Source organism: Patagioenas fasciata, chromosome 2 (assembly GCF_037038585.1).
Source record: "Patagioenas fasciata isolate bPatFas1 chromosome 2, bPatFas1.hap1, whole genome shotgun sequence".
Taxonomy (NCBI): Eukaryota; Metazoa; Chordata; class Aves; order Columbiformes; family Columbidae; genus Patagioenas; species Patagioenas fasciata.
This window is the reverse complement of record NC_092521.1, coordinates 112822984-112839453: the sequence shown is the minus strand read 5'-3', so window position 1 is coordinate 112839453 and position 16470 is coordinate 112822984. Positions and strand designations below refer to the sequence as shown.

General features: G+C 45.1%; 1 protein-coding gene across 10 annotated transcripts in view; it reads left to right on the top strand.

Annotated features, from left to right (window-relative positions):
- LOC136098724 (amphiphysin) overlaps positions 1–16470 on the top strand; it is a 161137-nt gene that overhangs the window by 49608 nt on the left and 95059 nt on the right. For all 10 annotated transcript variants that reach the window (XM_071804753.1, XM_071804752.1, XM_071804750.1 and 7 more), the window contains exon 2: positions 8925–9005. In XM_071804753.1, the coding sequence (XP_071660854.1) occupies positions 8925–9005 (81 nt within the window). The remainder of the gene's footprint in view (positions 1–8924; positions 9006–16470) is intronic.

Genomic DNA, 16470 nt, shown 5'->3' with positions numbered 1-16470 from the left:
ACCTTGTCATAGCTGTTAGTATCCCTTCGCTTCTTACCAGCAAAATGAGGCCTTGTGAACTTCAAAGCTCATCCTTAGGTCTCCTTAAATTCCTACTGCCCAGCTTAGTTTTACTGCTGGACCTCTTAGGATGACACTTAGGCAGAATGATATCCAGCTACCATTGTGTTAAATTTTGCAAGGATGCCTACTTGCAGTAGGCTGGATGTTGCGGAGAAAAGGGTGAGTAATGGTCTACGTGTTGTGGTGCAATGTGCAAGTCAGTGCTCTCTGTAAAGTACTTTCTGGTTTTAACCAAATGACCAAGGACTAATGTACAAGTCTGTGGCCTCATTCTGAGAGGAATCATAATCTTGTTTATTTTGTGGATCTCTCTAGAGCATTTTTACATTGTCTGGGCAATGATGTACAATTAGATTCTGTAATTTGCAGAAAGGTTATTATAATAATCTCTCATAGCATAATGTTCACATTTGTCATTTAGGCTATGTAGAAAGACCACATTTTCCTCTTTCAATTTTGATTAAGAGAACATATCTTATAGTGTTTTATGTTCGACTGGGTATTATTCAGTACTCTTCTCATTTGTTAGAAAACTGTTCCCATGTATCATGGTATTTTACAATACTCAAAGGACCAGCAAGCAAAAGCTGACAAAAAGAAAATAAAGCAGCCATGAGAAAATTGAACTTCCATGCTTCTTGAAACAGCAAATACTTTACTGGAGCTTCACAAGCAGCAGGACAATCCATCAGTAAGAGAAATCCATCAGGACTATAAAATGTAAAGAAACTCCATGTCAGGGATTCATTAAAATGCAGTTTGTTAGGGTTTGGAAAAGGGTTCTGAAGGAGTGTCACAGCACACTTGCCATGTATCTTCCTGAGGCATCTTCTTTTGGGGGGGGAACAGAGGGAGGTTCATATATTATATGGACAATTAGTCTGACCAGTAGAGTTGTTTCTATGCTTTTCCATACGGGAGAGTATGCAATTGCCCTCTTCCATTGCTTGGGCCACATTTCATGTGTTAATGCAGTTCAGAATATTATTTCTCTTTTGCTTTGTGACACTGTACAACAGAAGTTACCTCTGTCGTGTGTTAGGATAGTGATTGTGGCATTGCAGTCTTCCACTAAATGGTACATTCCCAAATTGCAGTTTATTTTTATAGCCTTTCTCCTAGTATATGATCCTCTGTGTCAAACTTCAGCAATGAAATTCAACTGTAAATGGTGGACAAAAGATGACTATTGTGCTCAATGTAAGAGAAGACCTAAATGGGAGGCTAGGGACCAATACCATAATAGAAATATAAGATGTACATTACATGACAGTGAAGATCGGCTGTGATTTGCTGAGTGATCAGTTGTTCTATATAATGTTAATAGTGCAAGCATGGACAGAGAAGAGGAGTGGTAACTACAGATCACCTAACATTGATCAGGATACCCAAACTAAGTTTAGTAATGTCTTAAGATCCATAAAGCAAACAATGCGGACTGCAGATTCTGCTGAAGATGAAGAAGAAGAGTGGTCAGAGGAGAATAAGGCCATAGGTGTTTTGTTGTTTGGTTGGTTGTTGGTTTTTTTTCAAGTCTTCTGCTTCCTTCCGTGGCTGATTATTGAGCTTTTGCAACTGTATTTGCTATCTCCATGGCGATTTTTTCTTTGAAAAAGAAGTGTTGTGTGTTCTGGGTTAGAGGGTCATTGTTTTCTCCTTAATGATTTAAAGTGAATTTACTTAAATTATCTTATCTGTGTTTTATACACTAGTGGATCTTCCTGAGAATTCAGAAACAGGCCAGAGCATCAGCCTTCTTGACTCAGCTCACAGATCTGCCTGGTCTTGCAGTCCTCGGGATGCCTGGGGTGGTTCTGCTATAAACCAGCACCACACAAAGCTATTGCTTATCAGTGAAGAGCTTTAGTGTAATGTCTTTCTGCATTTTCTATAGCCCTCTGTGTAAAATGCTCAGTGTTCTGTTTTAAACAGGTTTTCAGGCTTTTGAGAGACTGTCAATGACAAAGGGATTTTTTTTCCCACAACTCTTCAGCAGGTATTAATGAGGACAGAGGCTTGAGCAAACATTTATTACCGTCAGTTCTTGTTTCTTCAGGAACGCAGTGGTGGAATAGCAGCAGCAGTGATACAAAGGCAACCCTGAGTTCTTGGGAAGTGTAGGGCTGTATAGCGGGGAAAGTACAAAATTCATTTGACTTTTTGGAAAAGAAAAGCAATTGAGGCTGTTACATTGGAGCTGTGTTGATATCAAAATATTCACAGCAGAACTGAAATGGAGCAATATACTGTACTATTTCAGATATGCATATCTTAACTCTGTGATAAAATCATAATTTATACTTATTGGGTATGTCCTGGTTGCTGATCTACTTACTTTACAAAATTCCAATAATGTTAAATATGGCATGGTTTCTGGCTAGGCCAAAAGACTGAGCTTGTTTGGAAAGCCAAGGCTTTAACCCTAAAAATGAAGTGTTAAATGCTGGGTTTTTTTCTCCCTAAAGTGCTCACCTGCCTAACTTATTACCATGAAAGCTGAAGAATATTGATCTTTTGCTCTGTTTAGTCAGAAACTTACTTCAACACTCTCAAATGGAAATCCTTGGAGAAAAAGGAAAAAGAAAAAACATTAACAAAACCCATCTTGTTTACCCCATGACTCGTTTTCCCTACCTATGATAATAATGATTGCTTTGCACATGTACCGTGAGACTTATTCTATGTAAACTAATTTCTACAGAAATTAATACAATACCAAAAAGTTCTTGGACTTTAGATTTTTGAAATGCCTATTGATTATGCACAATTATAACTTTCAAAAAAAAAAAAAAGAAAAACACAAGAAAAACAGAGAGAGAAAACAAAGATCAATACTAGAGAAAAAAAATTAGCACGTTCTTAAAGAATCTTTTATGCATTATTTTTCTAATTAGGAAATTCCATATAATTTTTACAAAATACATTGTGCATCTTGTAATCCTACAATGTAACAGTATAGGAAGATACCTCTCTGCCTATCTTCTTTTTCTGGCTATGTTTTGAGATTTCTGTGCTGGAGTGAAATGGAGGCAGGCTAAAACTGTAAACTTTGACATCATAGTAAAATAAGTTTTGTTTTGTCTTTAAATGCCATGCAAATAGAACTTGAGTTAGTTAGATATGAATGTCACCTCTTTGGAGAAGAGACTTTTTATTAGTTGGACTAAACATGGAGTTCCATAAGCTTTACACTGACGTATCTGTAATCCAATTTGCTGTCTCTTCCTGCCCCTCTTTGCAGAGGAACAACTGAATACCAGCCTTGTAGTGACTCTCCCTCTGGTTTCACTTTAGCCACCCACATGCTGACTGTGAGGAGGTGGGAATCTTGTGGAGCTTCAGTGAGTCTTGAGTATTTGTTGTATTTGCTGTGTTTAGCACCCGGCTCTCACACTTGAGTGAGAGTCAGTAGGTACGTTTTGGAATTAGTTCTGTTCCAGTCTTCATACTTCCATATATTGTCTTCTAATCTAGCTTTTGTTTCTGGAACGAACAAGGTTTCTAAAACTTTGTTCCACGCTACTTCTTAAACTTGGTTCCTACTCTTCTCAAGTATCAGCTGGGTATCATCGCTCACGCTTAGTTTTTGTAATTTGACACTTTTTAATGGTTTTGTAGTGTTGGATGCTTTGTATAGTATCTCATCACCTGAAAAATTTTGTCTTTTTAAACTTGGAAGTGCCTGTCTGGGTTTTTTTTTGGTGGGGAGAGGGTTGGTTTGGCGTGGGAGGATTGGTGGGATGGAGTATTTTGTCTGGAATTACTGTCAGGCTGTGGTAAGCTTAGCACCAATATATGTTTGCTGTATGAATTGTCATACACTATTTTAGAGTTGGGTAAGTTGAAATGCTGTCGTGTTTATTTCAAACTTATCCCATTGTGCTGCTTCTTTTTCACCTCAGATAAGCATTCTTGTCATACATCAGAAGAAGCTTCTTTCAAAGCTTCTGTTTTATATTGACCATATACTTATTTCAATTTTGTGAGCATTTGCCGAAATCCAAATGATGTTTTGCACATACGTAATTCTAAAATGATTTCTCCTGAACGGTCTGCTTTCATTTTAACCAATTTCTTCCCAGAAGTACCATCTTGAAACTCCTTTGGAAAGCTGTACATATTAGTCATGCATCCCTAGTATTTCTTTTCCAGGTTGTAGAAGAGTATGGTATTAGAAAAAAAAAAGTGTTGTGGATGCATGAGTTTCATCTGATGAGATCTGGAGCACTTTGCTGTTCTTAAAAGATTTTGGACAGTGGGTCAGGGACAACAGTTTTGGACTCTCACAAGTGTTTGTCTTGCTTTTCAAGCAAGCTTATTCTGCAGTATCCTTAAATAGTGCTATTCACAGTCAGTTAGATTAGCTTAGCTTTTTCAGTGTTTTAACAGTCCTGGGAATTTCTGAATAAGTCTTGTCCTAGGTAGTCTTGTCTGAGCAGTCATGTCTTCCTGCCCTGAGAGGTTTTGAACATGCTGGTTATTCTTTAAAAATACAGATGCGTGACTGGGATAATGCATGTTGTGGTGTCCGATGTGGTTACTGTCAGCTCCTGTTCAACCTTGCTGCTGTGCAGGGAGCTGAGCTGCTCTTAAGGCAGCTCCTGGTTGGCCAAGTTTACATCAGAGAATACATTTCTCCCCCCCCCCCCCCTTTTTTTTTGTTTTTCCTTTCCTTGAATTGCCATAGTCTTGGAAACTTTTTTAGAGGGGAATAGGTTGGCCTATCAAGGTGGTAGTCTCAACAGCTATTACAACATTGTCATCCTTGCCACAAGAGGAGAGTTTTCAACATAATCAAGCTAACTCAAGCACATCTGTAATTTTTAAAATTATATTAGTTTCCTTTCTTTGACACATTGCAGACACTTAACATTCACATCACAATCATTGTAAAGTTGATCGTTTTAATTCAAGATAAGCAAATTGCTGACTTTTTCTTCTCATAGAACTGAAATGTATTATTTAGTAAATAAAGGCACTTAGAAGATTAAACAGGAACTGTTCAGTCTTATGTCTTCCAAAAGATTTACTGAAGATGCAACATCCCCAAATGGAAATATTTTGTATCTAGACCTGTACTCTTGATGACATTTATGAATGATATCAGATATGCTTGATGTCCTCACTCAAATTTTATGTTCTTGTATAGTTTTTATGTTCTTTATGTTCTTGTATATTTATTTTTCTCAGTACCGCATTCACAGACAATTCCTCTAGACGTGTATTCACTCAACAGCATCTAGGTTTACCATCAGATCAAATTTAGCATTTACTTTATACTCAGTGTTAATTGGACTTAATTATTTAGTTCATACACTCTCAGTGACATGCTGGGTCAACACTGATGTTCATTTTAGATCCTTAATGTAACTCAGTGCATTAAGGAAATTGTACAATATCACATTTGGAGACCACAGTTAAATTAAGAAAAAAATAAAGCAGCTGTTTCAAATTCTGTCTCTTTTTTTGTCTTTTTATGGCTTTTTAAGAAAAAGCTTACTGGTAGCTGATTTAGTCTAATTATATGAAATGAGTTAGCTTTTTACCTATTTTTTTGGATAGGGTGATTGTGTTCACCAGCTATTTTATATAATCTTCAGAACACTACAGAATACTTGACTGTAGAATATGTATTGAGAATCAGGTCACGTCTGGTTTGTTTGTTTGTTTTATTATGATTATTTGATTTTAAATGATACAGGCTGTTCATACACATTGATAGATGTTCCTAACCCTAACCCCAAACATTGTTTCTCTGTATGGGCATGCGAAGAGAAAAGAAATGCTAGACACCTGCCTTCTGCGAGTCCAAGCCTCATTCAAGCCCTGCAGGCCGTTGAATGTTCAGCAACAGCTTTTGTTCCTCTTTCTTTTTTTAAATGCCTGAATCCAAGTCCACCAAGTGGGTTACCTACCACATGGACCTAAAATAAAATATTAGCCACTTACCCATCTAGATCTCCTTTCTTTGGCATGTTGTAGAGCACTCCAAGGCTTTTGTAAAACACCATCCATCTACCCTTCTCCTATCCTCTGAGCTATTCCTGTTACTAAATCTAATCCTCATCTAGAAAGGTGGTTGAATTGAGGCTTAAGGGGGAGATTAGGCACTTGGTGCTCCTAAGTACAGCCTTTGTTTTACCTTTAAAGGCCATCAGATGCTTTCCAGTAACCTGGGCACTTTAAGTTTCTTTTCTCTTGACCAATGTCTAAACCTAATGCTAGTAGGCTGTCTACTCGCCTTTTCCTAGGCCTAACCTTAGCCCTAAACCAAACCCTGACACTAATCTTGATGCAGGTACTCTGTATAACAAGATGACCAACATGTCTAAAAATTATTTCAGCCTGTCCTCAAGAGGGGTTGGAGTTAGAGGAACCTGCATGTAGTGTAGTCAAGCCTTCATTGGGACTTAACCCTGCCCCAAAGATACCCTATAGATGGTGACCAAACTGAGCAAAAATAAGCTACAGACTTTTGTTGAGAAGAGGCTTCCACTTTGAGACAGAAGGACACAAATAAGTGCTGAAAGGTAAATCTATTTCTACATCTTACATTCAGTCTGGTCACCTCTCTGTTTAGATTACCAGCAGTAAAGTTGCCATTACAGTTATGTTGATTGTAAAAGGCTGAGCTATACGTTCAGTGGTCCGTGGGACTATATGGATGGGATGTAAAGGGACCTGTGAGGAACAGATTATTCTATCCCCAGCCTGCTCCACTCTCTCTCTATAGAATTGTGGGGATGGGATTAGGATTGCATTTAGGAAAAGAGTGACTGAACCCCAGGTATCCATGTATATGGCATGAGCAGCAGGATTTCCATGATGGCCTCTGCCTTGGAACACGGAGTTCCACCCATGTGACATACCTGTAGTTCTGGTTTGGGTTAGGATTAGGAAAACTGGGAAGCTATGTTTTTAATGGTTATTTAAAGTAACTGTGGATTAAGATTAGGGTTGGTGTTTGCAGGTTCTAACACTGCATTTTATTCTCAGTTCACCTAAATAACTGTAGAGAAATTGAAAGTTGGAGATGGGATAAGAAACTCCAAAACATATGAGGTTAAGTGCTGTGAGAGGCAGGTTGTTCCCTTCCAAGCCTTTGTGCTATTGGGCCTGAGTGCACATGGATGTGTGCCATTAATATTATGGGAAAGAAGAAAAGAGTTTATCATGACAACCCTTCTTGCCATGTTTTGTTACCTATCTTATGGATTGCTTGGACTACATTTAACATACCTGATAGTTGCTCCTGTGAACATGATTTGAATGCATCGCTGTGGTCAGGTGGCTTACCTGGCAGCCACTGCTTTGGAAAGGAGATGTTGGATTTTCAGAGAACCGCCTGGTGTGGATCAAAGTCGTACAGCAGTCGGGGGCAGATTTTTTGGCTCGTTGGTGACAAGGAGCAAGTGATGATTTGAAATGTTAAATGAAAAGATTCCTCTGTAGAACCATCTGTGGTACTTTTTAATATTTTATGAAGAGGTTGGTGATGAGAGCATGTGAGGTCTTTTGGAGCAACCAGCAGGCTTAAAAGCAACCCGAAATGCCCAAATGAGCTGAGGGATTGAAAAGCTACAATACAGCCATCCAGAGCAAAAGGCTGGTCTTGGTCTGTTTTTCCTCTCTATGTCTTTCTTTCCATTGTGAATATTTTAAAACGTCTTTGAAGTTCTGCACACTAGGTCCACAGGTAGAGTCACATCACCTTCATGGTCATCGACCCCCATGTACTGCTGCAGGACTGCTCACACCCCCTTTGTGCAGCCTGGGTTTGTGGCGTGGGGCTGGCTGGGATTGGGACAGACAGGCAGGCAAGAGGCAGAATATGCCAGGACTGAGGCTGTGCAACCTTTGTTTTGAGAAGAATAGGTGATGATGTTCGTATGTTTATTCATAGTATCAGTTAATTGCTCCTGATTCTATTTTGTGTTTGTTTTTCATTTGTTTTGTTTTGTTTTCCTGTAAAAATGGAAAGTTTGGTCAATTTGTCATGGGGGAGCAATCCTAACATCACTGCATGAGATGATTCATCCCGCGTATAGTAGTCTGTAAATATTTGGGGGTTGCTTGACAAGAAGGGTGAAGCCTATTTGCAGCTGCGTATTGAAATGAATGAATAGTGCCGGGATTTAATAATAGAATGCATTTATTGTGGTTAAATACAGTGTAAAATGTAACTGTGTCAAATTACTTTTGCGATTGCTATCTCATGAATAGCCCTTGTTGCTGACATATTGCAGTATATTTATTATCTAGTGGATGACAAGGCACTGCTGAATTAATGAGGGGAGCAAATATGAACACCAATAGAAGTTTTAAATAAGCATCAACTGTAACAATTCCCTATGCAGCCTTACACTTCTTTATTCTCTCTGACTTTATGTTGAAAATCATGCAGATAATATTAATACTGTTAGATGTAATGAGCCATAAACATAAGAAAAACTTAATGAAATTTGATTTTTTTTTTCCTCTTATCTGGCTGAAAGGGAGGACGACTTGCAGTGCCAGCAATTTTTTCTTATTCTTCCTTGCTTTGAAACCATGGGATTCTTTGCTGAAAGAAAAGTTGCTTCATTAAAAAGAACACACACCCCCAAAGGACTCCATATTTTGAAGTGTATTTCCACACACACATACACACACCGTATTCTTGTTTTTATCCTTTTTTATTTTGACAAAATGATTGTCTATGTGAACTTTGGAAACAGTAGTGCGTGCAACACCCACAAAAATGAAATGCTATTTAAGCCTAACTTCAAGAACAGAAGTGTTGAAAGTAGCAGTGGTTTTGTTTTGTGACATAAATATTAAGTTATTACTTTTTCTTTTCCTTTTTTTTTTTTCCAATATAGGTACTTCAGAAACTAGGAAAAGCAGATGAAACAAAAGATGAACAGTTTGAAGAATACGTTCAAAATTTCAAACGGCAAGAGGTCAGTTGATTTTGTGGTTTCTTTAATAGTATCTTCATAATGCATCATATTTGAACTTGCTGATTTTGAAGAAGGCATTACAGGGTGACAGGTAAAAAGATTGGGGGGACATAAGATTTTGTTTTCAAACAGAAAAAATATTTGAATTTGTGCATGCAGGTGGTTAAGAAATGTGCTCAAAATAAAAGGACATACTGTAATAACATGTATAACATCATCATGTTGGTTGGACTACATGATCTTTAAAGGTCCCTTCCAACCCAAAACATTCTATGATTCTATGCCAGAACCACTTGGAATCAACAGAGAGATGGCACATTGTAATTTAGAACAGAACCCAGTCCTGACTAATTACAGATTTGTAGTAGCTTTCTTACAAAAAGAAGATGTATATTCCTTGGTTTCATTTTGTGGATTGCTTTCATCGGTGGTGTATAATAATACCAGTTTTATATGAGGTGCAAAGATGAATAGTTTCAGGCTGCTGTATGTTGTTAGGCCACTGATTGGTGCAGGCATGAGGGGGCTATGGTGGCAGAGATGATGAAGCTCTACTGGGGAGCAGCGCTCAATTACTCTTAGTGTTGTTAACACAAGATGTGAAAACGAAGGTGCCCTGAAGAGTTTATGATCTACTCCCAATGCAATCCTAAATTCTAACCTCAATTACTCCTTGCTTTGTTGGACAGACTTTTTGGCTCCAAGGTGATTAATCGTGATTAATTATCTAGTAGCTTTCTAGTACAAATTAATGCCTGCCATGAGCTGCATTAATGTGACGGAGAAGGTGGCCTTGTTTCTTAAGTGTAGACGGAGGTCTCTCTTGTCTTTGTAAGCTATCAATTAGAGCTCACATGGAAAGGCACTGGAGGGTGAGAGAACTATGGCCTCAGGTTGCACCAGGGAAGGTTTAGGTTGGATGTAAAGAACAATTTCCTCCCAGAAGGGATTGCTGGGCATTGGAACAGGCTGCCCAGGACAGTGGTGGAATCAACATCCCTGGAGGGGGTTGAACAGATGCAGAGATTAAGTTCTTAGGGACATGGGTTAGTTCCAGAGTTGGGTTATGGTTGGACTCTATGATCTTGAGGGTCAATTCCAAACAAAATGATTCTATGATTTTAAGCTAAACACAAAGCCTGGCCTGCTACCTCGTTATTGAACATGCCAGCAAGCAGACTTGTCATTGTTGAAATCATGCAGGCCATATGTGTCCCTAACAACTCCTGTGCTCTGTCCAGAGTGGTCTGGACTTGCCAAGGTCCAAGAATGCATGACAGCTGGACAAGCAGCACAGTGAGCCATTGGCAATCCCTTAATTCCTTTGTGGTATTTCAGTGGTGTTTCCCTGTTGGCCTCTGTTACCTCAGGAGCCCCTGGCTCATCCCCATAAGATTCCAGATGTGCTCTAGTGAGGCCAACACATCCCAGGGCCACCAGCTGAGGGTCCTCACTAGCAAACCCTCCTCTAACCTTGGCGTCTTGTCCCACAGCTTGTCACAAGCTTGTGGGAGACCACACCAGCTTCCTCACAGTCCACATGTCCCTGACGAAACAGCATTAACTCTTCATTCTTTGCACTTCCTAGCTATCAACAGTAGCCACAAGTGATGGTTGTATTCAACTGATCCCTATTTTCTCCCTGTTCAGGAAAACGGTTCCTTAATTCAATATGCTGTGTATCTGCAGGCCTACACGTTACTGTGTAGACACCATACATATGGATGGCATGTTTTCTGCAGACTTGTGACTGCTCTTTCTCCTCTCTTTGACTGAGGAAAATCTTGGTGTGTCCTCCCCAGGAACTAAAGGAATGGAAAGAACTGATAGAGAAAGAGGTGCTGATCAAGGAAGGAATGTAGGCTAGTTATACCTTTCAATTTTCTTGGCTGTTGTTGTGGCCAAAAGCCTTAAGGACAAATGCTGCAAAACGAGAGTTGCTTTGCCAGGTTGGACTATACTCACTGATGGGTAGTGTGAGTGTTGGTGATTAGTGAAGTCATATTGTACCTGAAGGATGGAGGGCATCAGAACCCCCCCGTAAAGACCCATTTGGGTTGTCTCAGTTGGACTGGGGCACAGCCTGCACATGCTTGCCCATGTAATTCTCTACTTTGCGCTCTGACCTCTCTCCTCAGTTGGCATAGGATGGGTGAGAATGTTCCATGACAGCAGCTGAGGGCCTGTGACACTGCAGCTGGGGCTATGATGGTGGCGCTGTAGTGGGGGTAGTGATGCTGGTGCTGGGGCAGTGATGGTGACACCTGTGCTGGAGCAGTGATGGAGGCCTCTGTTATCCCAGCACTGGTGCCAATAACCGTGGTTTCTCCCTTGGGCGACCATCCCCTGGAACAGTGTCCTGTCCCCATCCTCTCTCTGTGTCCATGCCCAGCCCAGCCCAGCCACACTTGGGGTGGGCAGGTGCTGTGTTCACCCCCTCCCACCGCACAAATTACCACAGGCAGAGGTGCTGCAAAGCCAAGACCCAAGTAGTTTAATGAAGCGAGAAAATGGGATCTGAGAGGGGCTGGGACTGGAGAGGGTGGTGCAGGACTCTGCCTCTGGTCCAGTTCCTACTGGGCCAATTTCTTCAGACACTGCTGCTGGAGCTGCTGCTGGAGCTGTGTGATGGGAACCGAGTCCTCCTACTCCTAACTGTGGTGAGTGCAGCCATGAGGCCCCGGTGCTCGAGGGATGACAGGGAGTTGGTGGGAGGTGCAGCAGTCAAGGGACCCGGACAGCTGCTGCCACAGCCCCTGTGGTGGGTTTGGCCTCGTGGGCGCAGGCACAGCCAGCTTGGCTGCTGGCGTTTGGATCCCGCGGTGTTCAGTTAGTGTGTCCGCTGGTGGCGTCAATGGGTGGGGACGCCCGTTCCAGCAGGTGGTGGGGATGTCGGTGGTGGGGCTGTCAGCAGCAGGATGGGGTAGAGGTGAGGGTCCCAGGACTGTTGCTTCCAGGCTGGGAGATGGTGGTGGTTCCTCTGGGTAGGCATGAGGTGCCGGGCAGAGCCGTGGCCTCTTCTCCAGGTTTGGGGCCAGCACTGTTGCCAGGTGAAGCTGTTAGAATTGGCCCAGGACCAGCACTGTTGTGGTGAGCAGAGTCTCCCATGTTGGTTGGGCCACCTGGTCATCTTCTCCGCTTTGGTGGGATGCTGTAGTGCAGAGAGGTCTCGTGGCCCTCGGGAGCTGTGGCTGGTATGGGGCGTTTGGTATTGATGGCCCGTGCAGCTCCCGGTCCTGGCAGCACCCGGCAGGAGGTGGTGCCCGGTGGCGGGGCGAGGTGGGTGAGCAGCACCTGGAGCTGCCTGCTCTGCATCTCCTCCATTTGTTGGGCCATGGAGGGCTGGTGAGACTGGTGGGCAGGCGGTGGGCTGGCCAGGAGGCTGAGCGGAGGCCTCTCCAGAGCGTCCATCAGGGGGTCCCTCCAGGGACTGGCCGGGCGACAGTCCTCTGAAGGCTCCTTGGAACTCTCTGGAGAGCTCTGCTCAGGGGTCTGCATGGGACTCATCTGCAGCCAAGGGGCCAGGTCTGTTGCCCCAGTGCCCTGCATCTCCTGAGGAGCTGGCGAAGGGGAAGCCGCCGCCGCCCCACAGAAGAGATCGGTGTCCCCCAGCATGGCGGCTGCCAGGTGGTCTTCAGGGCAGTCAGCCTCTGGCCCGTACTCCCAGAAGTGAGGGACTTCAGTGGCAGGGATGCTGCTGGCCAGGCTGTCATGGCCATCAGGGAAGGTGGTGTAGCTATTGAGGAGCATCTCCACTGCCACCTGCTCCTCTGTGCAGCCGCCCTCTGCCCTGTACACCAAGAAGTAGGGGAGCTTGTTGAGAGAGATGGTCAAGTGGGGGATGTGGGGGACATCGGGCATGGTGTCCTCACCATCCCTCAGTCCCTCCCCGCCACTCCATTGGGTCTATGGGACAGCTGCCCTCTGCAACATACTTGGAAAAGTCAGGGAGCTCATTGAGGACCTCAGTGGTCATGCCTGGGACATCGGTGGTGAAGCCACTGTCCTCGCTGTCCCCAAGTGGTGCAGGTGCTGCCTGGTCCTGGGTGCTCTCAGCCGCACACTCCCAGAACCCATCGAGCTCCCTGAGGCTGTTGGGGAAATAAAGGCCGTCAGGGACGATGTCCTTGCTGTCCCCCAGCCCCATGGCCACCACTCAGTCCTTGGGGCAGCCACCCTTGGCCGCATACTCGGAGAGGTCCAGGAGCTGGCTGAGGAAGGTGGGAGACTTGGGGATATGCCCGGTGACATCGCCGTCTTCCAGCCCCGCCACCGCCCCTTGCTCTCTGTGGCTGGTGTCCTCTGCCCTGTACTCAGAGAGATCAGGGAGCTTGTTGAGGCAGGTGGTGGGTTTGAGGTGTCAGGGACATCGGGGATGGTGTCCCCGCTGTCCCTCAGCCCCATTGCCACCTCTCACTGCTTTGCGCAGCCGCCTCTGGCACGTACTCAGAGAGGTCTGGGAGCTCACTGAGGAAGGCCTCCAAGCCGGGGCTGTCGGAGACATCGAGCACACTGTCCGCGCAATCCGTGGTGTCAAACCAAGCGGACGTGACATCGGCCACAATGTCCTGGGGTGGCTCCAGACTGGCCTCCGCACAGGTGGCTGATCCCTGCTGGGGCTGATCCTCCGGACTCCCCAGGGCTGCCTGGGTGGCCAGTGCTGCTGACAAAGCAAACAGAGCCACCCCAAGGCAGGTGATGCAGCTTTCCTCAGCTTGGCCACCCGCCCGCAGGTTCTACCGCCCCCAGCACTCACCTGTAGGCTTCCCCATGGTTGTGCTGGCAGGTGCAGCCAGGGCAGGCTGGTGGGGGCTGGCAGTGGGGACGCCGAGCTCCGCGGCCACCCTGTCCTTGCCGGAGGCCTCTGCTGACTTCTGGGCACTGCCAGGCTGGGTGTGGGGCACAGGGGGACCCTGCACCCACTGAGTCACAAGGCCACGGTGTGGTGGGTGGCCAGGGCAGGCAGGGACAGGCAGGTGGCAGGAGCCTGTGGGATACAGGGGCTGCCCCTGGACCACAGCCCCCTGCCCTAGCGCCATGGGCTGGTGTGGCACCAATGTCCCCATTATCAGCTGCTGTCCCCAGGTGTAAGATGGGGCAAAAGCAGCAGGGACAGGGAGCAGCTGGACCCCTTGGGGCAGCGGGACCTGCTGCACCCCTTGGGGGAGCTGGAGTGGCTGCACCTCGTGGAAAAGCTGCACGCCCTGGGGCAGGTGCACCAGCTGCACTCCCTCTTGGAACAGCAGCCCTTGGGGGAGCTGAACGTGCTGCATCCCCTGGACCAGCTGCACCCCTTGGGGGAACTCAGCTGGCTGCACAACTTGGGGGAGATGGGCTGGCTGAACCCCCTGGGACATCTGCACCCCTTGCGGGAGCTGCAGCAGCTGCCCCAGGGCCCCCGGCACCCCCTGCCAGACACCACCCTGTCCCATCTGGGATGGGACAGGGTGGAACTGGGCAGACTGGGAGGATACCACCAGCCCTGAGACAGAGGCAGGGACCAGTGGTGCCATGGTGGGGATGGCGAAGCTCATGGCTGGTGCCTGCGATGCCATCGTCTGGAGAAGGATCCTGTCTGTTGGGGGAAGCACAGCAATGTGAGGGGTTTAGTTTTCGTACCACAACTTCCAATCTCAGTGATTTCCCATCCTACTGGTGATGGCCTGGCCTGACCTGTGCTAAATGATGGTTTTCCCTCCTGACGATGGTTTCCCGGTAATGGATTCTCAGCCCCATGATGGTTTCCCATCCTGATGGTCTCCTGTCCCCACAATTTCCCATCCTAAGTGTGAGCTTCTCTTTTTTTTGGGGGGTGGGTGGATTTCCTCACCCGATTTGTTGAAGTGAAGAGGGCCGAGAAGGAAAGGTGTTGCTTTTTCGTCACCTACGAATTTTCTCTCCTGATTTTTTTTTTTTTTCATCAGGAGGAGTACCTAGGGGCTGATTGGCTCATGTTTGCCTCTGACCCACATGGTCATTTGCCCTGTGCACCCCACATGCTGCTTTTCCTGCAAGCGGGGTGGACAGGGCAAGAATTGCCACCTCAGAGGTTCTGGCTTCTCATTACGAGCAGCCTGACGGAATTTTCCCTGGTGTCCAAAGTGCTTCCAGCCCGGTGGTGAATCTCCCATCACACCCAATGGAGCCCATCACTGGCGCTAAACTGTGGCAGGGAAGCTTTGAAACTACTCCAGGTTTCAGGTCCTGATCAGTCACCTGTGTCAGCCACGGCAGTCAAACTGGATGAGGGTGGACAAGGATGGATGATGAGGAGGGTGGAGGAGGACGGACGAGGAGGAGGAGGACGAACAATGATGAGGAGAACAGATGAGGAGCAGGAGGATGGACCAGGAGGACGGACAAGGACAGATGAGGATCAATGGGGATGAGGTTGGATGAGGTTGGCTTCGTCTGCTGCTTCTCACAGTGACGGACTGGAGAGCGCTGGGAAATCCGGCTAGACAGGTCGACTGTCAGATGCCAGATGGCCATGGGGACAGCGTGGGGTCGTCATGGCAATCCACAGTGACATCAGAGAGGCCTTGGGAGCCTGGGTGATGTCACCTGTTCTGTGGTGTCACCGCTGCTCTGGAGCTGGGGATGTCCAGCAGGGCTGTAGGGATATTGGCCCCTGAGGAGAAGGGGGAGAGAGTGGAGATCACAGTTTCACCTTACCGAATTTTCTGGAAGGTTTTCCACAGCTGTGTAGATGTGACTTGAATGAGAGCCTTGCTTCCTCCTGTTCCTTCACACCATCATTAAACAGATTTTTTGTTTTGTTTTGGTTTTTTTCCCCTTTTTTGTCCTTTCCATAGAACTAAAACACTCGAATCAGTTTTGGGCCGTGGCTGATGCAGCTGGAGGGAGCTTGTTTTTAGTACAGTGAAAGCTGGATTCCTCAGGTGTCTTTCTCCTTAGTATCTTACCTGTCTTTTTTTTTTTAATGGTTTGTGACCATGACACCGGAAGATATGAGGGAGAAAGCCAGTAACTGTGAAATAAAAAGAAAAAAAAAAATCTGTAAGCTCTGTAAGATTATGAGCGTCCTCTTTTAGTCCTTACTCCATGTATTACATCCATGTTTGTTTGATTCACATAAAGCACTTTCCTCTCTAACCCCTATTCTTCCTTTTAGCAGTAGCAGGATTCATGTCAGTGTCTCCCTGTGGTATTTTCTAGTTTTGCTTTCTTTCCCTGCCTCTATCAATTGCTTTTAAAGAGTATATTTGCTGTGAAGATTTTTTTTTAATAAAACTCTCTGCAAAATCCACATCAATCTGTCATATGCATAACACTGTCATAGGTGTAATGATGTCACCATAGGGTTTATTTACATAGAGAAAATTATTTTAATGGACTATACTGTTAGAGTGATGTTAACCTGTCAGTAAATGTTCCCATATGGCCACTATTTTCACAGAAGCAGACCTTTCCTTTTTCTAGGCCAGTTTACTGAGAAATGGAT